Here is a 22,289-nt window from a genome sequence, read left to right as displayed (position 1 = left end):
TTGGCTTTCCTACCATCTTCAATTCCTTTTGAGTATTGTATAGTTCATTGAAGCCTAGTTTTTAGTCAACTCTCTACAAATTCATTGTATTGGGCTCTTTGAGCCTTAATCCATTTATCTTTTGGACCTAGGATCCAAAACCCGCCCCTACAATTTCCATTTCGGCCTTTTACATTTCAAAATCTTCATTTTTCCCTTTTTATGTTTCATTTTGTTTTCTTATTTGTCTTGCAGTTCATTTTCGTTAGTATTTTTTTCCTATAATTGGCAATTCATTCTCATTAGTAATATGATTGTTAAGTGCCCTCTATGTTTAACTATTTCATGAAATAGTAGCTCTAAAATGTTGTGGGAATACATGAATTTCATTATTGTAAGCAAAAAACATGTTATAGACGATTAGATAACTAATGAAAATGAGCAATATGTCCAACATGAAAACAAAATCAAACATAAGTGGTTAAAAAGAAAATTGTGAAACTTAAAAGACAAAAATGAAAATAATCCTAAACTATAAGAGCCAAAATTATATGTTCTCTACTTTTTATTTTATCAAACAAGCTCGAACTTGTTCATGAACTACTTAAATTAACTTATTCACTTCTCAGTGGGTTCCAGCTAGCTAAATTGTTAAAATCTCTGATGGTTGAATAAGAGATCTGGGGTTCAATCCCCGCCTACACCAAAAACTGATTGGTGTTGGTCTGATGATAAAAAGTTATCATCAGAAACAGACGTCATAGGTTGAAACTCTCTCTGAAAAAAAAAACTTATTCACTTCCCATATAATGAACAAAAAAAAACATTACATTAATTTTTTTTTCCCAATTTATAAGAAAATGCTAATAATTAACAATTATGTTATCACTCTAAAAAAAAATAAATTATGTTATAGTTAATATTATATTATTTGAGTTAATTAGATAAAATCACATTCATTTATGAACTTATAAAAGTTCCATTCACCAACCTCCTATTGGTAAAGGTGGAGTGCGACTCAATTTGTTCCACCACTTTCAATTTTGGATATACATCACTATCAATTTATTTAAGACCTTCTTCCATCTTCTTGTGTGTGTGTTAAAATACATAATATTCTCAAAAACCAAAAAAAAAAAAAATTGCCCCACTCTTGTTTTGTTCCCAAGCTCTTCCATAACCCTAGGCTTAAATGGGCCTTATTAATCTAATCTAACCAGCCCATTCTTATAACCGGGCCCAATCATGTATTTGATGGCCTTCGAGGATCCATAGCAATTCAATGCTAACTGAGTGACCACCCCCCTAATCATACCAGTGTGTATGAAGCCAGTAAAAGCTTTTCAATCAAATCTTCTTTTTTTCTTAGCTTTAAGACTGCTCAATGTCCCGTAAATTTTATGTTTATATTGAATCAGACAGCACATACTCCATAAAGTTTACGTTTCTTATCAATGTATTTCAAAATTTCACTATCAAGTATCAACAACTTGGCATGTGAGTATATTCCCTTATCTCATTCTCCTTCCCATATATATATGTGTGTATGTGTGTGTGTGTTTTTTTTAAAAAAAAATGTATCAACAACTTCATTATTGAACGGTATACATTTTTACAGTGACATTATTACACCATCTACAGCTCTAACTAATTAGTTTACAAAAAAAATGTCTAACTAATTAGTTTACCAAAAAAAATGTAATGAATAATGAAGAGTGAGACATTACACAACATCAAGATCATAGCATCTCAGGTTCTAATACAATCTATTTTAGAAATGTTTTCTATCTAGGTGCGATAGATGGAATGTCTCCACTAACTAGTTCAATGCCAGATATCTCTGATGCATAAGGATCCTTCACCGTAGAGGATGATGATGGTGGAGTTGCAACCTTTTCAGCATTAGTGACCATAGGACCTACTGATATAATGTCGGAATCAGGCATCATATGCCATATACTTTCAAGTTCTCTAACCGCCTCTGCCATTGAAGGTCTAGCATCTGTCTCATCTCCGCAACACTTGAGAGCCAAATTCAAAAATTTCACCACGCATTTAGGAGGATAAGATCCCATTCGCCCATCAATGACCGAAAATATCATATCAGATTTACTCGCAACATTAACCTGAAACAAATAGAAACCATATAAAAACTATAAGAAACCATTTTATTACACAAATTTAAGCCGCTGCAGGATTAAATAATATGATCATTATGCCAAAATGATCATAAATGTTATACAAGTAAATGAATGTTTCGCATAAGGACAGATGTGAAGATATTTTTTTTTAAGATTTCAGGTTTTGAAGTTAAAACTGAAACTTGCAAATGAGGATATCTCTCATCTTTACTTTTAGAATAAAATGACATATGGCAAGAAGAAGAGAAGAGAGAGAGAGAATAACTAAAAGCTGTCGTCTTTATTCTACACAATAAAACAAATCACGGAAGAACAATTTTCCCTTTCATGCCTAAGCACCTGATGCACCATTAGGCCCCATCAAATCGAAGACAAACAAGTCTATAAGGTTTTACCTCTCTAACAATGTTTTTTCCATGTGAGATTGGCTGCTTCCCAGTCAGGAGTTCAAGAAAAACAACACCAAGGCTATAAACATCACTCTTGTCTGTCAATTTACGAGTTAAGAAATACTCCGGATCAAGGTAACCCTGCAAATTTAATCCAAAGAATGAAAGAAAAAGAAAATAGGCATCAGTTACATCTCAAACAACATACTACTAAGTCTATTTCATAGAGTTTGAGTTACATTTTTTTATTTTTTAATAATAAAAAATGTAGAAATTTACAATTGAAAAAAAATGATTAGTTTCAAAAAAACCACCCTAAATTATGGGGATTGCCGATGACCTGTAGCTCAACTGGCAGTTCCATATCCCACAGTAATGAGATGGAGGGTGAGGTTGTGGATTCAAAACTTATTGGGACCGTGTGTAACTTACCATATATATATGGGGGATCTTGCACTTTGTACCCTGTTAAAGAGTTTATATTGTATAGGTGGTACCCTTGCATTGTGTTGAATCCTTCCAGATTAGTCTAGAGTATCCCAGGGGTGGGTGTTGCTGCTGAAGTATCCCTCACCAGCTATCATATTGTCTAGAATATTCTTTATTCCTTGTAACCAACTCTCACATATATAGGATTCAAAAAAACAAAAAACTCGTGTATATATATATATATATATATATATATGGAATATAGTAGATGAAGGCTATAAAAGATTTTTAGCTTCTCTTTTGAACCTCTCTCATTTAAATAATTTCTAATACTTCTCTAACATGGTATCAAGCTATCAGTTCCTCTTTTTAGCACAGTTGTTTCAACCAAATTTTCAAAGTTTGTGATGTGCAAGTATCTCATAGTTTAGGGTGGTTTTCTGCAATTTACCCTTACACAAAAATGGAAATGAAAATCATTATTATCAATTCATTTTTATTGTTTCTCCAAGAAGAGTCAGCAGCCCTGGCTAGATTGTCAAGTGTTGAATCATATAAAATTTATAGGCAGTTAAAATGTGGCACTTGTGCCACAGCTGGAGAACACTAATAAGAATTCACTCATCAACCTAGAAAAATATGAAGTTTATAATTCTATTAGTTAAACATCAACTATAAGAGTCTTACTGGTGTCCCCTTAACAACTGTGGATACATGAGTAGGCACCATCCCTTCAATATCTGGAACTGGTGCAAGTCGTGAAAGTCCAAAATCAGCAACTTTTGCCATATACTTGGAGTCCAATAATATGTTACTGGCCTTGATATCTCGGTGAAATACTGGAGGATCAGCTTCAGTATGCAGGTAGAGGATGCCCTTAGCCGATCCTAGGGCAATTCTCAATCTCGTAGCAAAACTCAGAGGTTCTTTACACTTGGCTGTATTATTGCACACATGAACCCCTAATAAGTTCATTAGAATGGATATAGAATTTGAAAGTAAAAAAGTTACATTTAGCTATAAAATATATAAATAAAATGGAATTTGCTTTTTTGGTGGTGGTGGTGGGGGGGGGGAGAGAGGGGGAGAAAGTGTATTGTTGCAAGTTATATATTGCAATCATTCGTGATGAGGAACACCTAGAAAATACTATAGTGAGATCAATAAAAGGCAAGTATAGAGAATGATTATAAGGCGTACCAGAAAGGTGATCCCTCAGAGTACCATTTGACATAAACTCATAGACCAACATCTGCATGCAAAACAATACTTACATGAAGCTCCTCTAAAGAAAAATTTTCAAAACAAATTAAGCAATAGTGAGAAAGAAAAGCTAGTCCCCAGGGTGCAAAAGCCAAACAATTTTGAAGGAGCAACATATTGCTCATGAAGAAGAACAACTGTATTCTCCCAAGTTCATTGCGAAAGCAGATATTTAAGTCTTTTATGCATTTCTTAGAGCCAAAATAATCCTTACTTTATGAAGAATCATCTATGCTTCTACATTATTAAGCAACTAATTTGGCAAAATCTCATCTGTAATGTCTCTAAACCGAATTTGATTTCTTCCATTGTTTGCATATTCAGAGCAGCTATGTACACGGTTTTACATCTTTCACTTCTTCTTTTTTTTTAAAACTCTTACAGCTCATTTGGCGTAATTGCATCAACTTCCTAAGTAGATGGGAATCATCTCCCTATGTATCCAAGAAGATTGGTGGATAATCCAATCTTTTATTTATTATGTATATGGGTTAGGTTCAAGTTATATCTGGTGTATCTTTAACTCTTTAAGCAATCCTACACCACTCAATATTTATTTCATTTGATGCAAATTTTGACAAATCCGCCATTAGATTACATTTTCTTCCAATACTCTCCATGTTTGCAAAATTTCAAGTTAATCTGAGATATATAACTATTCTATCTACTAAATGTTTAAATTTCAAGTTTTTGTATATTAAAATTATGCATAAAAGATGAGTTTACAAATCGAATAGAAAATAACATCCAATTGGCTTGAAATTTGGAAAAGTGTTAAGAACATAGAGAACATGTATATATAAATTCGAGATGAGAAAAGTACCTGTTCACCTTCTTCATCACAATACCCAATCAAAGACACAAGGTTTCGATGATGTAACCTTGACAACAATTCTATCTCTGTCAAGAACTCTTTTTCACCCTGTAAAGATCCCTCTTGTGCACGTTTTATGGCCACAACTACACCATCAGCTAGAATGCCTTTATAAACCTTACCATACCCTCCTTGGCCAACCTCACTGGAGTTGTCAAAACTGTTTGTAGCCATAGCCATTTCTCTATAAGTGAAATCCTTTACACCATCAATTTTTATGGAGCTCATAGACGCTGCATATTTAATAGGACCAATGTTAAATATAAAAACATAGAGATAAGTGCTGCATAAAAAGGTGCAGTGCCATTTTTTTTTAAATACCTGATAGAATTATGTATTAATTATCATAAGATTTTATTTATACTTACACAGACACACACACACATACCCTTGCATCTTACTAGTCAACTAAGAAGCATGGACACAGGTACATATACAGGTGTGGGTATGACACAGTTACATGGCAATTTTTGAAAAAATAGGACACGGGTACAACTGTTAAATAATTATTAAATATATTTTTATTTTTATTTTCTATTTATTATTAAGCATATATTTTTCATGTAATATTAAATATATATCAAATTAAGAGTAATAATGGATAATAAAGAAAATCCATGACTATTAAAGGATGTTTAGAAATTAGAATTCAAATCAAGAATAAAGATATTTATTAATTCTCAAATGCACTAGTGCTGTTCAAAGCATAAATGCTCTCTTTGTTTTGTGAAAGAGTATTTGATTCCTCTTGTTCTTGTGTCTCAGCCATGTGCTTCATTTTTTAAGGGATACTGCTGGGACACACGTGCAAAAGTGCTCCACACAATGCAAGTGTCCTACACAAGTACTGCATTCCAAATGAAGTGCCTAGTCAACAACATTTTTAACATTGTGATGATGTCCCAATTCAATTGATTGTGTGATATGTGTGAGTGTGTGATGAGTCTCACATCAGACATATACTAGGTTAAACTGGGCTTTATTAACAACAAGAAGGAGCCTCAATTGTGACTAGTCCTTTTGAGCTATAGCGCAGATGTGGTTAGCGCAAATGTGACTAGCACTTTTCCTTGGGTCGTTACAAACATAGTTGGTAACTGGATTTTCTTCAACTTAAACATGGTTTGAGCCAGTATGCAACCAAGTCCTATGCTAATTTATCTTTAACCTTTTTTCAACTCTATATGATGCTTCTAATCACAGGCCAGTCCAAAATTGACTGAATCTCGCCCAACATCATTAGCTGAGATAGGGCTAAGATATTGACCAAGCCCAGGCTGAGGCCTCTGTAATTGGACTAGTATCACCCCGGCCCAATTGACAGGCCTAAATTCAGGGTGTACGATAAAAACAATTACAGGAAAAGTAAAAAATCGTGACATATCTACCGGGTACCCCTAAGTTCATAAAAGTAAGATACTCACAATGGCGTCTTCTTGAACGCGCATGGTAATTCCTCACACGCATTCTCAGTATCAGAAGAGTAACAACTGCAGACAATGCAACTGCACCTGCAATGATTCCCAATACTAGGCCAGCCAATGCACCTTTGCTTAAACCAGAACTTGGAGAGTTGGCATCATCTGTGACATTAGTGAGAACTATCAGCACAAACAAAATCAAAGCTTTGCAACAAAATTCATCTCATATATGAATACACAAAATAAGGCTTGTGACTGAGTTATAGTTCATCCATCTTTGGGGTCAAGTCATAAGTGATGATGTGAATTTGAAGCTGGCTTCTTGATCAATATAGAACACAACTTAATTGCCAGGAAAATTAACAATCATCTTGATCCGAGCATTGAAGCTATTTACTTATGTGCTAATCAACTATATCTGTTATTCCACAGAACTTAGCATCACCATGGTGAAAGCATTAAACTGGAGACCAAGCCTTTCTTCAACATTGTTCACAACAAAAGAAAAGGTGATCTCCACTCAAATGTGCCCCCCACAGATATTCCCACAAGTTACTCAGACAAATCAACAACAGAGAATAATGCCACAAGCTTAAGTGGTCTTCAAGTATAGAAGACTTCAAGGTGTAGGTCAAATAAATTAGAGAAGAAAGCTGTACATTACTCAACAGCTAAATAAGCATTAGTTCCCACTCAAGAAAGCTCTGTTGCAAAAAATATCAAATAAGGGTTTTGAGACGAACCATATTTATAGAAGCCCAGTATAGGAAAGCTGATAAGTTCAGCAGGTCCAAAAAGGTCATTATTGTGAATTTTCCATGATGTGAATAAATCAAAGATTCGCTGAACCTCGCTCTTATTGAAGGTAGGAGCATTGTTTACAGAATCAGATAAAGGAAAGAACTTCAATTTCATTCCCAATCGAGGTCCTTCTTCCCATGTAAATGAATCAATGTACAGCTGATAAAGAGATAACTCAAGACGAGATGTCAGGAACTCCTCAAAATAATTTCTGTACGGACGAAAATCTGAGAATGCGGGACTTTTCAACCGATATCCAACAAACAAAGGAAGAGCACAGAAACAAACTACTGGAGATGTAGGGGAATATTCGTAAGAGGATGGGCATGCTTGAGCCGGAACCGGACAAACAGAAGTGGTATTCGTTGAACTCTGACTGTTTTTGTCTTCCTCAATTTCAGGTCTACAGAACTGGGCTAGGTTGGAGTTCAAGCATAAGGGATTCTCTTGAAGCCTGAGAGTTAAAAATGAGATTTAATCACATCAATGTGCTATGTAGGTTACACGTTGCAAAACTAAAATTAAAAAGATCACATCCACAATCCTTTACCAAGTATTTACATTTTGAAGATGCATTTCATCACACATGATGTTCTATATGAAACTAATCAGGAAGCAAAAATTGGGGAGGTATAGAAGCAAACCAGACAGAAACATTTGGAGGTAGATAAGTAGTGCCACTGATATTTGTAAGATTATTATTCTGCAACTCCCTGTAGTACCAAAGGGAAAAAGGCAATATCTTAGACAATCCAGTATGAGAGTAAATTTAACAGTCAACCCGGAAGGTTAAACTTTGAATTTTACAAAAGGCCATGCTGTAATCAGAAAAAGGAATCAACTTTATTTTTTTTACCATTACAAGGAAAAGATGGTTGAGAGAATGAACAGATGCACACAACCATACCAAAATATGATGACACTTCTAAACAAGGAAATAGCAACATTGTCATTCAGGTCTTACACTGTAAATTTCTCCATTCCATTAAAAGCCCTATTTTGCCAAATGAAGGATGGAACAGAGCCACTTAATGAATTGTTTGCAATCGACCTGCCATGGGGAATAATTTACCAAATAAATCCAATTATTTTATTGACAGTTTAATTTATTGACTGATATTAACTAGTAACTTTAAAATATAATGGTTGAGATATAAGTGGAAACTCAAATTTAAATTAATACAAAATAATTTACAATAACAATGAACCATAGAACTAAACACAAAAGGAGGAATAAGCAAGGGAGACTACTCACAGTCTTTGGAGACGAGGAAGATAAGAAAAGTTGGTGGGAATTGTTCCAGAAATATGGTTGTGGGATAACAAGCTGAATATTGCTCAAATAGTAGACAACAAAAGTCAAGGGAATTGCTGTTATAAGTTGTCTTGAAATATTTCGCAATAACTAGGAATTAAATTCAAACAACGTGAAAAAAAAATACAAAATTTGACATCTCATTCAGAAGATAAAAATCTTACATAGTCGTGATATTCTGAGAAAACCTATCTGAAGGTATGGTTCCATTTAGCTGATTTGAACTGAGGTCTCTGAAATTTATACAAAGTAAAACATAAAGAAAGTATAAGTAGCTATCGGAGTTTTTAGATAAAGAAAAGAGAAAATTCCATACAGCCTGGTCCATCTATTTTTCAGATTTAAAAGCCATAAGTGATCATCCCAGAATGACTCTTAAAAGGACAAATAAAAATAAAGAAACTTACAGATAATAAAGGCTTGGTATTTGGCTAAAATCAGGAATTGGTCCTTGCAAACTGCAGTTCCTAAGGCTCCTGGAAAATCCAACCAAAACACAAATATAATAAATCTTGAATATCACGCAACATGTGAATGTGTTTACTCCTTAATTGCCGTCTTGTAAGCATATAAAGCTTCTAAGTTAATGAAAGTTCCGTGATATCTAATTAAGATAATCTAGCTTCTTTACAACTTGAGAAATGCAAAGAAGTACATTCATGCCACCTAAGTTGGATTAAACCAACAACACTTCTAAGTTGAGTAACTTCCCGTTTGTATTCCATTTCAATTTCCAATGAGCCATAGCTCAACTGGCACTTTCTTCTCCCCTAATATTGGGCTGGAGGGTGAAGTTGCAAATTCAAGACCAAGCGTGTGTGTGTTAGTGTCAATAATTTAAAAAAAAAAAAAGCAAATTACAACTTACCCACTTGTGGTTTGGCCGAAATTTAAGTTGCCTATTTGTGGTTTAAAATTTAACATTTTACCTATCTAAGGTTAACTCAGTTAGAGTTCTATGACCCACTTTTGTTAAAAACATGGCTAAATATGTAATTTTGCTCCACTTTTATGTCTATCTCCTCCAAAAACACAAAAAACATAAAATACAAAATCCAATAAGATCAAAAAGAATCCAACGGAACACTTGCATCATGGGATTTCACACCACAGGTAGGCAACTTAAATTTCAGCCAAACCTTAGAGGGGTAAAGTGTCAAATTTCAAGTAACAGGTAAGCAACTTAAATTTCGGTCAAATCACAGGTCTGTAAGTTGTAATTTATGCTAAAAAAAAAGTATTCCTTTTCAATCAATGTTAAAATAATTTATGTATTTTCCCAACAAAATGCAAACTACTCTGTCTATTTTATAGTACTTCTTATCTTGTTGGTATTTTCCTCTTTATTATAGTTTTGCATTTTAGGTGGAGGGAAGAGCTTCTTTAATCATTAGCCAAACATTGATAGAGTAGTTTACATTGATCCTTACACTCACTCTCTCTCTCTCTCTCTCTCTCTAGCACCTTGCCCACATTTAGTTATGGAACATAGTTACAAACATACAATAATAATATGAACTTACAACTTCAGCAATTTAGACATCTTGCTATAAGAAGCTGGAATTGTAGTCCCATCGAAGTTATTGTTATCAAATTGACTGCGAAACAAAGTAAATGAAAGTATCAAGAAACTTGAAACAAGATTACTAGAGTAACGTCACTGTAGAGAAAGGAAAATTTAGAAATTATAGCCTTGTTCAAGATGAAAAGCAAAAGAAAAAGAAAAGGAAAATATTTTCACAAATTTTAAATGTAAAGAAAATTATGTGTAAACATAAATATATATATGTTCTAGGAAAGTGAAAACCATACAGTATCTGCAAATTTGGCAGTTCGGAGAACTCTGGTGGAAGATACCCTGATAAGTTGTTATTATCAAGAAGGCTGCAGGTGCCAAGTTGAAGGTCTTCAATGGTCCTACAGATGACTCGTATGAAATTTAAGAAAATGACCAAATACTTACAAGTGAATAAGACTCGGTAATCTGGATAGCTCAGGCGGGATTTGCCCACTGATCGAATTGTTGTTCATGTGACTGCTCATAAAAAAGAGAAGTAGAAGGGTTAGTTATTGTAGAACTGATTTTAGACAGTATAGCATCAGAAGCACACTCACAAGTGCTTTGTTTTGGTCAAGTTTGCAAATGATTTAGGTACTGGTCCTGATATATGGTTTTCGTCAATTTGTATTCTGTCCAAGTTTGGAAAATAACCAAGCTCTTCAGGTAAGGAACCTGTTAATTGGTTTCCATTTAAAAGCCTGGAAACACAGAATATTATAAATGGAATTAGAGACAAAGAAATTGTACTGCAGCTTTACAATATCAAAATATCATGTATTCAGAAAAGCACCAAAACATAAAGTAAATTAGTTCCGAATCTTCAGATACAAGGATTATCTCTTGTATCAGAATTCAAAGGATCTAAAATGCACAAACTTGTAGCATATCTGCATTTCTTAATGCTGTAAGCATGTAATCCTGTGATAACAATATTGAGTGTCTAACCTATCCAACAGAGAACTGCTCAACTTACAAGAGTTCCAAAGTCATAATATTGCCTATCTCCTTAGGTATACTCCCACTTATGTTATTCCACATAAAATCCCTTCAACAGAGTAGCAGAAAAATATATCAGTAGGATAAGTAAATAGTAATATAGAATGCTACCATGGGATTCCAGAATATTGAGTGAAAGAGGTCTCCGAAAACTGTGATACAGATAAAGATATTTGTATCACAAAAATTATTCTTCAGATATCCTTTGCCTTACAATATTTTCAAATTTGATAAGCGGCCAATCTCTGGTGATAAAGTTCCTGACAAATTCATACGTAGTAGTAGCCTGCAGAGAAGCAGCCCAAAACAAAATTATTAAAGCACCATTGCTAAGTCTTCATAAGAAGAGCCTACATGCAATTAATAGCCGAGTCTTATCAAAGCTTGATAGTTTTATAAGCGAACTTGTGACTAGTGTCAAAATCTATTATAATGCTAAGCATGAGATAACAATTGTGTTTGTAGGCAATAACTTATAATAAATTAATAGTTATTAATTTTCTTCACAAATGAAAAGAACAAGAAGATAGATTTTAAACTCATTAGGAAGTTTGTTCCATGCACCAACCAAAATGAGTAGATATCAAAGTGGAATAATATTCATCTCATCATATGCAGGGGACAAAATAAACAAAGTGAAAAAAGTGTTCTAAGTGAAAGAAAATATGCAGCATTATTCATGTCAATAGTGCTTTCTGATAAAAATAAAAATCAGTAAAGGTTAAAATCATACAATCGTTCAACATGTTGATATTTATCGTCTAAAGTTGTATTGTAGCAGAAAACCCCGGTCCAAATTGATGTACATGGGTCTTCTTGATCCCAATCACTCAGATTCCCATTGGGATCTATCAAACTGCTCTTGATGGCCTGCAAAGCCTTCACTGCAAATTAATACAAATGTTAATCACCATCTCATCAACATGATTGCTGGTCCTTCTGTTTCTATAATTCTAGAATCAGGGTATCTGCATACTGCATTAAAGGAACGCAATGTTATCTTAAAAACATGCATCAAAGTTATTAACAGCCTCAAGTTTTGAGCACACCCAATTGATGAATCAAAAAATAACTACAACCTAACTACATGCAATACAAACCACTCCTAACTTGGTGGAAGCGAACAAGAGTAATTGTTTCAGAAAGCACACGTGAGAAATCTAAACAAGCATCCTCCTGAGCACTTAATTTTGCAAAAGAACCTTGTGACTCATGAAATGCAAAAGAACAGAAAACTAAAGCAAAATCACCTTCTTGGGGGCTGGTAAGCGGTTTCTGAGCTCCAATAAGTAGTGAAGAACAACACAACCATGCAACAATAAGTAATCCACACGTCCAAACTCTTGATAGATGCATCCCACTAACACAAGGAACCCCAGAACTCTAAAATCCCTCCAAGTACCCAATACTACACAAATTGTGGTAAATATCCATGTACTAAAAAACAACCATCAAAACTCACACATTTAAAATTCTAAAGCAGTTCAATATATCCAAAACAAACAACCCAGGAGAAGAATAAAATAACATAAGAGAATTACTCAAGATTGAGATGAATCAAAGAAGCGAACTTGACAGCAAATTGAGCAATTTAAGGTTGACCCAATAGAGAGAGAGAGAGAGAGAGAGGTATATGTCCGTACCAGATACTAGATTAAGATAGAATCGTTGAAAAAATCAGAACAAGGCACGTAGACAAGAAAGAAAAGCTGCAACTGAATAATAACCAGAGAATACACATGTTTGAAAAAGGAAACCTTGACATTAGTAGCGGTAGCTTCTTCCTGACCAGGTCGCCATAATGAGGAACACCCAAGTTGTTTGTGATGTTGGTGATCACACGATTCACACCCATCTCTTTCACAAACCGACATTTTTAGTTTCTAGCTTTGGTTTTTGGGTTCTTAGTTTCACTATTAAAAAATTACTGCATGTTGAATTTTTAGTTACTGCATGTTGAATTTAAAAATAGACCCAAAAGAGGAAGGTCGCTGACTATGACTCGGCAACAGAGAGTGGTCCCGTTGCAGTTGTGGGGACTATAAAAATTTTTTTTTTTTTTAAAAAGCCAGCAACCTCAGTCATCAAAGTGGTTGAGGCCGCAATGCACCGTCACAGAGCAGAATCCAACACCATCAAAAGTTTCCTTTTTTGCTTTTCAAAGTAACGGTGGAGTGATGGGGGACGAGACTTTGAGCTCGATCATTGATGAAGTCGAAAAAATCACCAATAAGTCGCAAGCACTCTTCAATTCGAGTCAACACCTGCAAAGAGACCTAAAAGAGAGCACCGGTATGGTGTCGACCAAAAACTCTCCGAAGGTCAAGTTAGAATTTCTTTACAACCCTAGAGTGCTAGAATTGAGTCAATTGTGCATACCTCGATATTTAGGGTTTCTGGGGTATTTATATCGGCGTAGAATTGCCTTTTCCTTTTAGGATACAATTTCCTTCTTGAATTCTTTTCTATATAGGAGTCTTCTCAAACGTGCAATGCAAGAAGTTCAAGTGTACACGCTTGCGTGGAGATAAAGCAAAAGTCGACTCAAACATATCAGGTGACATACAGCCAAGAATTTATAACCAATCCATATATGACGGATACTCAATATCATTCGTCCGTCCTATTCGCGTTTCCTACGATGTCAATCCGTCTTCTTCCTATCCGTCCCTTCAAGTCCAATGGAGATATCCGTTTCCTATTTTTATCCTCTTCAGTTGCCCCCTTCATTCCTTGGATCCGTCTATGAAACCAGACGGATTCATGGAATGATTCATAAAGCAACCTATTGAGATAGGACGGTCCTAGTGTATCATGACGAAGGACACGTGGCCTGTATTTCTGGCGAAGGACACGTGGTCCTTATGGATTGGCTGTTCCCCTAAAACAAGGCGTCGCTTCGTATTCCGTGCCCTTCGTTCTATAAAAGCCTGCCCTTTCTCCCTTCATTTTCTCTTCCTATCAAAAAGTTTGTGAGCAGAGCGCCACCGTCAGTACTACCGTGCATTCTTGTCATTCAGCTATTCTACACGTCGTTTCGCATTTGCTCGATCTCGATCCGGTATGTACTCCAAACCCTTCTCCCGTCTTCCTCTTTATTCTATTGTTTATATATATGCACTTTCTTTAGATCTGTCGGTGTCTTAGGTTATACCGTCATAAATGTAGGTAATGTCTAGTGCGTCAAGTAATCAATCGTTTGTCCACAACGGGGCGGGCTACGATGAGAGATTCCCGTCAGGTCCAAGAGATCCTGACACTTCAAATGAAGAAAGGAATCTGTCTAGTACCTCTTGTTCCCTAGATGAAGGTTTGTAGACGGAGAGTTCAGAGTCGTCAAGTAGTGGCTTAGACGGTGTGGATCCCCCCGTTCAATCTGTGATTGGCCCGAACAGTCTTAGGGAGTTCGTCATGCTACCCCTCTGGACGGTAAACGATTTTAGGTCCTCAATCACCGAATCCCATCTCAATACACTTAGGACCAAGTATCAAATACCCGATAACATCCGTCTGTGTCTCCCCCACAAGACTGAAAAATGTTACTATAGGGGGGTCGACGGTGTTGGGATCTATGAGCAAGCCCTAAAGGCAGGACTCAGGTTCCCTTTGAGTTCTCTCCACCGTCAGCTACTTCAATACCTTGGCCTATCCATCACTCAGATCTCCCCAAATGCCTGGAGAGTATTCATAGGCGTAGAAGTTTTGTACGGGGCCATGTCTGACAATGCAAGAAGGTTGACGGTGGAAGAATTCTTCCACTGTTACCGTCCGACGGAGATCGTCAAATCAAAAGGGATGTACAGTTTTGTAGCCAGGAGCCCGTTGTTGAGGCTCGTTAGTGATACACCGGACTCCAATAGAGACTGGAAGAGTAGATATTTCTTTTTGGAAGAGGACGAATGGATGTGTCGTCCAGGGGATGGCACGTTTATGCCCGTCGACACTACTTGGGGCATAATGCCTCCGTCGGGTACGCCATTGTTTTAGCTCCCGTCTGATTGAACTTTGAAAGTTATTTTATTTTTTCAAAGTCTAATAACAATTTTTTTTTTTGTGTAGCGCAAGACCGTCCACAAGTTACCTTAGAGCAGTGGAGTTTCTTGGAAAGAATTTTCAACAAGACAAAGCTCCAGGAAAGGACGTGGGCACAACTCGTCACCCTCGACACTCTCCATTGGTACTGTGACGGTCCTGATCCTTCGTCCGCCGCCCATCGTTACGATAACAGAGTTAGAAAACGTAAGTTAATTGTAATTCTCTCCGTCTTCTTTTAGCGATGTCATTTTTGCTTCTCTTCACACCCGTCTTTGATTTGCAGAGATGGACGCTGCCAAGAGAAGAGCCTTCATCAAACAACAGGCAGCGAAGAAAAAACAAGAGGGTGGTCAAGCTAAGGGGACGGTTCTATCTCTTCCGTCAAAACGGAATCAACAAGAGAAGGTGGACCGTCCTCCTAAGAAGCAGAGGACCACACCAGAGCCCGTCGTGGCGTTGGAGGCTAAGAAGGCACCCGTCAGGCACGGAAAGGGCAAGGGCTTGATGAAGGGTCCAATTCCCACCGGGGAGAAAGCACCGGTTCTTTTTAGGGAAGACTCAAGCTACGCCCTTGGAAAACTCTTGTCCATCCTGATGGCTGACGACTATGAAGACCTCGGCAATCACGCGACGGAGGCGATGGGAGAGACGGGTCTCTTTAATATTGCACAGGTAATTTTGAATCCGTCCTCTCGCTTTGTTATGCTCATTCTCATCTGTCATTTACATGGTGTTGTATTTTCCTTTCAGGCCATGCTGATGATGAAAGGGTTAATGGGTCGTTGCCTCAATCATGAGACAACAATGGACCGTCTGAGGAAGAAGAACAAGATGATGGAGGATGAGCTTCACGACTTAAAGACCTGGAAGATCAACATGGATAGGAAGCTCAAGTGCTCGGAGCAGGTCAGAGGTGAGCTGGAGACGGAGAATGAGCGTCTACGCCAAATCTTGAAGGACAAGGAGAATGAACTGACGGAGACTAAGACTAAACTCTGCAACGCAAAAGAAGTAGCCGTCCAGGAGTATCGTGACTCCGACCTCCTTCTGGCTGAGCTTGGGAGCTCCTTTGCTGACGAATTCGACGACGCCATCTGTCAGGTGAAGTCGTCGTATCCTGATCTAGACGTGTCCCATGTCTCCATTAATGCTCAATGGCAAACACTCGCACAATTTGTCCGTTCAGAAAGCACAGACGATGTGTTTGCCGTCGCTGCTCCAGTCAATGAAGGTCGAACTCTTCCTCCAAGTCAACCAACCGACGGTCAAAATATTGAAGACTCTTCTGCGAAGAATTAGTAGCCATCTCTCTTTTTTTTGTGGTCAAAAATTTATCCGTTGTAATTAATTTTGTGAACCGTCGTTTAGTAATTGTGAACATCTAATCTTTATTGAATCTTATTTACTCATCTGCTTGCTTTTTATCCGTCGGGCATTTTTAATTTACTACTGCATGCTAGTCTGATTTGTCGCAAGGGTCCATCCATTGCTTAACAATTTTAATCCATTGGGAGACCCGTCCACAATGTTATCTTTGATAGGTATCCGTCCCTTACGCAGACAAAATAGCGATCCGTCCAGTATGTAGTTAGCCCATTTAGATAATCCCGTCTACTGTGAGGAATTTGTAGATGTCCGTCCTTTATTTGGGCTAGATTTTCATATATATTTTTTAAGACCCGTCCACTTTGTGGACGTGGTTATCGTCCGTCCACCATGTGGACTTTGTAGGTTTGTCATCCAATGGGTGACCCGTCCACTTTGTGGACTTTGTAGGTCTTCATCCCTTTGGGATGATCCGTCCAATTTGTGGACTTGTAGGTCTTCATCCCTTTGGGATGATCCGTCCACTTAGTGGACTTGTAGATTTTGAACACCATGCATTTCATATTTTCTAAATAAAAATTCCTCTCATTATATCAGTTCGATAGACCATATTGTTAATGGAAAAGAAAACTTGGGTTCTAATAAGTAAAAACTATAACTGTTTAAAAATAAACTGAAAAGAGGGCTATAGATATTGTCTTATGCTCGCTGCACTACCGGTAGTACTTCTTCAGGTGCTCTGTGTTCCACGGATGGCTCATTTTTCTTCCGTCCAACGTCTCCAGGTAGTACATTCCTTTCCTATGCCATGAGATAATTCTGTACGGGCCTTCCCAGTTAGGACCCAGTTTCCCCAGGGATGCATCCTTCGTAGCACCAAGTACTTTTCACAATACCAGATCTCACACCTGGAAGTCCCTGTGTCGGACCTTGGAGTTGTAGTGTTTTTCCATCATGTCTTGGTACCGTGCCAGTCTTTGTGCTGCTGCTGCCCTGACCTCATCTACAAGGTCAAGTTCTAAACACAATGCTTCATTATTGTTGCTCTCGTCATAGCTTTTCACACGGTAGCTCGCTAATCCCACTTCTACCGGTATGAGGGCCTCAGTACCATACGCCAATCGAAACGGTGTCTCTCCTGTTGGTGTTCTCGCCGTTGTCCTGTACGCCCATAGAACACTTGGTAGTTCGTCTGGCATATGCCCTTTGCCCTCTCGAGCCGAGTCTTGATAATCTTTAGCAAGGACCGGTTCGTGACTTCAACTTGTCCGTTGGCCTATGGGTGGGCGGGCGACAAGTAGTGATTTTTAATTCCCAGCTGAGAACAAAAGTCCCGAAACGCATCGTTGTCGAATTGCTTCCCGTTGTCTGAAACAAGCACCCTTGGAATTCCATATCTGCAAATAATACTTCTCCATGTAAAGCTACGAATTTTTTTCTCCGTGATAGTAGCCAGAGCTTCTGCTTCTACCCATTTGGTGAAGTAGTCAATACCAACCACCAAGAACTTCAATTGTCTTACTGCTATAGGGAATGAACCCATGATGTCTAACCCCCATTGTGCGAACGGCCATGGAGCCGTCATAGGTGTGAGTTCTTCCGTTGGCTGTCTAATGAGATTGCCAAATCGTTGACACTTGTCGCAGGCTCTAACGTACATATGGGCATCCTTTTGCATTGTCGGCCAGTAGTATCCCATTCGGAGTAGCTTGTGCACTAGAGACCTTGATCTAGAATGGTTCCCATAAATTCCTTCATGGACCTCCCTCATCACATACTCCGCTTCCTCACGGCCGAGGCATCTTAGATATAGTCAGGAGAACCCTCTTTTGTAGAGGACGTTTTTAATCAGGACGAATCGGGCAGCTTTAACCTTCAATTTCCTCACGTCTTCTTTATTGTCTGGCAGCTTGCCATCTTTAAGGTACACCATAATTGGAACCATCCAACCGTTCTCAGTGCTTACCTCCTGCATTTGAACATCATCTAACAATGATGAAATTTGGACAAATGACAATACCTGTTCTGCAACAATCATATGTTCGGCCGAAGCAGCCTTTGCGAGTCGATCCGCTTCTTGGTTCTCCTCTCTTGGGATCTGAATTATCGTAAATTGGAGGTCATTCGTCCAACCCTTCACTTCCTCGAGGTACCTTTTCATCCTCTCATTCCTACAATCATAGCTCCCATTAACTTGACTGGCTACGATTTGAGAATCGAAATAGACGACCGCTTTCCTTGCCCTGGCCGCTATTGCGAGCTCCAGTCTCGCAACCAAGGCCTCGTACTCCGCTTCGTTGTTAGTAGTGGCGAAGTCCAGACGGATCATGCATTCTATCTTATCTCCTTCTGGGGAGTGTAGTACGACGCCGACACCCCCAGCGTGTTTATTGGAAGATCCGTCTGTGTGAATTTTCCATGTGGGCGTCTCTTCTGCTCCCTGCTTCTCAATTGGAGTGAATTCCGCAATGAAGTATGCCAATATCTGTCCTTTCACAGCCGTTAGTGGCTAGTATTGGATATCGTACTCACTCAGCTCGATAGCCCACAAAGCCATCCGTCCTGCAGTTTCAGGATTGCTCATTGCTCTCCGCAAAGGCTGATCCGTCAGGACATTTATGGTATGTGCTTGAAAATAGGGCTTGAGCTTTCAAGCTGCAGTCACAAAAGCGAAAGCGAGTTTTTCCATCCGTGGGTATCTTTCTTCTGCTCCTCTTAGCACCCAGCTGATAAAGTACACGGACTTTTGTATCTTCCCTTCCTCTCTGATGAGAGCTGCACTTACCGCTGCTAATGAGACGGCAAGGTACAGGAACAATTCCTCCCCTGGCGCGAACGGACTAAGCAATGGCGGGGCAGAGAGATATGTCTTCAACTCTTCAAATGCCCTTTGGCATTCGTCCGTCCACTCGAAAGATCTCCTTAGTGTTCTGAAGAAGGGGAGACACTTATCCGTCGCTCTTGATACGAACCTGTTTAAGGCTGCTATCTTCCCTGTCAAGCTTTGCACTTCCTTTACCGTCCTCGGAGGAGATAGTTCCATAATCGTTTTTACTTTCTCTGGGTTGACTTCAATGCCCCTCTAGGACACCATGAATCCTAAGAATTTTCCAGCGGTTACTCCGAATGCGCATTTGCTTGGATTCAGCTTCATTTTGTACGTTCGAAGAGTGTTGAAAGTCTCCTGGAGGTCCCTCAGATGATCAGCCACCTTTGCGCTTTTCACCAACATATCGTCTACGTAAACCTGGACGTTTCTGCCAATTTGGTGCTCGAACATTTTGTTCATCAATTGCTGATACGTGGCTCCTGCGTTCTTGAGCCCGAACGGCATCACCTTGTAGCAAAAAAGCCCCTGGCTTGTCACAAATGATGTTTTATCCTAATCAGTCTTATCTAATTTAATTTGATTGTACCCAGAAAAGGCGTCCATGAAGCTCAAAAGTTCATGTCTTGCGGTGGAGTCTACTAAGGTGTCAATGCGCGGGAGCGGGTAACTGTCTTTAGGGCATGCTCTATTCAGATCCGTGAAGTCAACACACATTCTCCACTTTCCGCTTGATTTCTTGACCATTACTACATTTGCCAGCCAATCAGGGTAGTACACCTCCCGTATGAAGTTTGCTTCTCGTAGCTTCTGCACTTCCTTTGCTATGGTCTGATCCCGTTCGGGGGCGAACACACGCTTTTTTTGTCGAACCAGAGAGAAAGAAGGTGACACATTCAATTTGTGAACTATGATTGTCGGATCTATTCCCGACATGTCGTCATGGCTCCATGCAAACACGTCTTGGTTCTCTGTGAGGAATAACACGAGCGCATGTCGAACCGTTTAGTCAACTAAAGTTCCGATTCTGGTGGTTCGATCGGGCCTAGAATCATCCAATCGTACCTCCTCCAATTCTTCCACAGGTTCTGCTACTGTTCTCTGTTCCTCGATGTTCATTGCTTGTAGGTGGTCATCCATCTCCATCATGGCAACGTAACATTCCCACGCAGCCACCTGATTTCCTCGCAGTTCTCCAACTCCGTATTCGGTGGGAAACTTGATCATCATATGGTAGGTAGAGGTAACGGCCTTCCACGCATTGAGAGTGGGTCGTCCGAGTATGGCATTATATGCTGAGGAGCAATCAACTACAAGAAAAGAAACATCCTTGATTATTTGCTGCGGGTAGTCTCCTACCGTCACCGCCAACGTGACGGATCCTAAAGGATAGACCCGGGTTCCTCCAAAGCCAACGAGGGGCGCGCATGCTGGGATCAGGCGCTCTTTAGCAATTCCCATTTGCTGGAACGCGAGGTAGTAAAGGATATCTGCCGAGCTCCCGTTGTCCACCAAAACTCGGTGGATGTTGAAGTCCCCTGCTTGTATGCTAACCACGAGCGCGTCGTCATATGGGTGGTGAAGGCGTCGCGCCTCTTCTTCCGAAAACCCGATGCTGGGGCTATCTCGTCGTGTTCCTTCTAGCGAGGAACCTGTCGACTGGACGCTATGCACCGTCCGTAAGTAGGTCCTTCAGGCCTTTTTGGATGACCCTACTGAAGTAGTGCCCCCTATTATCATTCGTATGTCTGTTACAGGTGGTCTGGGACGTTCATGTTCCCGTCTGGGGTTCAGCTCCTGGCTTTGATCCGTTCTCTCCTTCCTTATGAACCTCTGCAACCTTCCTTGCCTAATGAGGGCTTCAATTTCCTGCTTTAAGTCGTAACAGTCTGCCGTATCGTGACCATGATCACCATGAAAGCGACAGTACCTGTCTCTTGGCCTCTTATTAGGATCTCCCTTTAGCTTGCCAGGGAACGTCAAAGTTCCTTCGTCTTTAATCTGCATCAACACCTGGTCAATTGGGGCTATGAGGGGGTGAAGTTTGTAAAACTTTCTGTAGGCGGCTTAGGTCGCCGATCCTCCCGTCGTTCTCTGGTTCTTGCCCTTTTTTGCCCTTGTCTGGTTGCATATCTTCCGGCCTTTCCCTCTTTCTGGGCTTGTCTTCTCTAGCGAGCAAGGCGTCCTCTGCGTTCATATACTTTGTTGCCCTGTAAAACACGTCGGACATAGTCTTTGGGTCATTCTTGTATAAAGAGAACAGGAACTTACCCTTCCGTAGCCCGTTCGTGAATGCTGCCACGAGTATCTTGTCATCGGCCTTGTCTATCTCGAGGGATTTCCTGTTGAATCGGTCGAGGTATGATCTCAAAGTCTCACCTTCTCGCTGCCTGATGTTCAACAAACACATAGTGGACTTCTTATGTCGGTGACTCCCGATAAAGTGGGATACAAACTGTGCGCCTAATTCCTTAAAAGTGCTAATGGAGTTAGGTGCTAGCCTACTGTACCAGTCCCTTGCAGGTCCTTTCAACGTGGTGAGGAAAGCCCTGCACATGATTTCGTCTGGCATGCCCTAAAGATGCATCAGGGTCTTGAAAGATTCCAAGTGATCCAAAGGGTCCTTGGATCCGTCATAGTTCTCGATGTGTGGCATGCAAAACTTTGGAGGAAGAGGGCACGAAGTCACGGCCATTGTGAAGGGCGAATATGTTCTATGGACTAGGTCATCCAAGTCGCTGGATATTCGTCCCCTCAAGGCACTCATCATCACGTCCATACGTTCCCTCATCTGCTGCATCTCAGCTACGATGTGAGGTGGTAAGGTGTCCAAGACGGACGGCGGGTTGGTCTCCTGCCGCTCTGGTCTAGTCGATGCATTGCTACCTTCAGGCCCAACGGCGTTCCTCCCTTCCGGGCTAGCGACTTCCTG

The 22,289-nt window shown here is 39.4% G+C and overlaps 1 protein-coding gene across 9 annotated transcripts; it reads right to left on the bottom strand.

Moving 5' to 3' along the window:
• Positions 1 to 1,562: 1,562 nt before the first annotated feature.
• LOC142607407 (putative LRR receptor-like serine/threonine-protein kinase At1g06840) lies at positions 1,563 to 13,058 on the bottom strand. Of its 9 annotated transcripts, XM_075778886.1 has the most exons (22): positions 12,927 to 12,978; positions 12,711 to 12,818; positions 12,420 to 12,529; positions 11,903 to 12,053; positions 11,384 to 11,455; positions 11,147 to 11,218; positions 10,728 to 10,871; positions 10,576 to 10,647; positions 10,425 to 10,496; positions 10,136 to 10,210; positions 9,020 to 9,088; positions 8,777 to 8,845; positions 8,553 to 8,624; positions 8,262 to 8,348; positions 7,942 to 8,010; positions 7,240 to 7,751; positions 6,500 to 6,658; positions 5,025 to 5,308; positions 4,139 to 4,190; positions 3,626 to 3,876; positions 2,516 to 2,650; positions 1,563 to 2,105 (listed from the first exon to the last, which is right to left on the bottom strand). In XM_075778886.1, exons 3-22 carry the CDS (start codon positions 12,523 to 12,525, stop codon positions 1,764 to 1,766), a joined length of 2,865 nt encoding a protein of 954 aa, XP_075635001.1. In that variant the 5' UTR covers positions 12,526 to 12,529; positions 12,711 to 12,818; positions 12,927 to 12,978; the 3' UTR covers positions 1,563 to 1,763. The 9 variants fall into 9 exon arrangements, with proteins under 9 accessions (XP_075635001.1, XP_075634998.1, XP_075634997.1 ...); XM_075778883.1 differs by lacking the exon at positions 12,711 to 12,818 and having other exon boundaries at positions 12,420 to 12,444; positions 12,927 to 13,058; XM_075778882.1 differs by lacking the exon at positions 12,711 to 12,818 and having other exon boundaries at positions 12,927 to 13,039.
• Between the last annotated feature and the right edge of the window lie 9,231 nt (positions 13,059 to 22,289).

This window comes from Castanea sativa, chromosome 8 (assembly GCF_040712315.1).
Source record: "Castanea sativa cultivar Marrone di Chiusa Pesio chromosome 8, ASM4071231v1".
Lineage (NCBI taxonomy): Eukaryota > Viridiplantae > Streptophyta > Magnoliopsida > Fagales > Fagaceae > Castanea > Castanea sativa.
The sequence above is the reverse complement of the archived record's forward strand: the minus strand, read 5'-3'. Positions and strand labels throughout refer to the sequence as shown.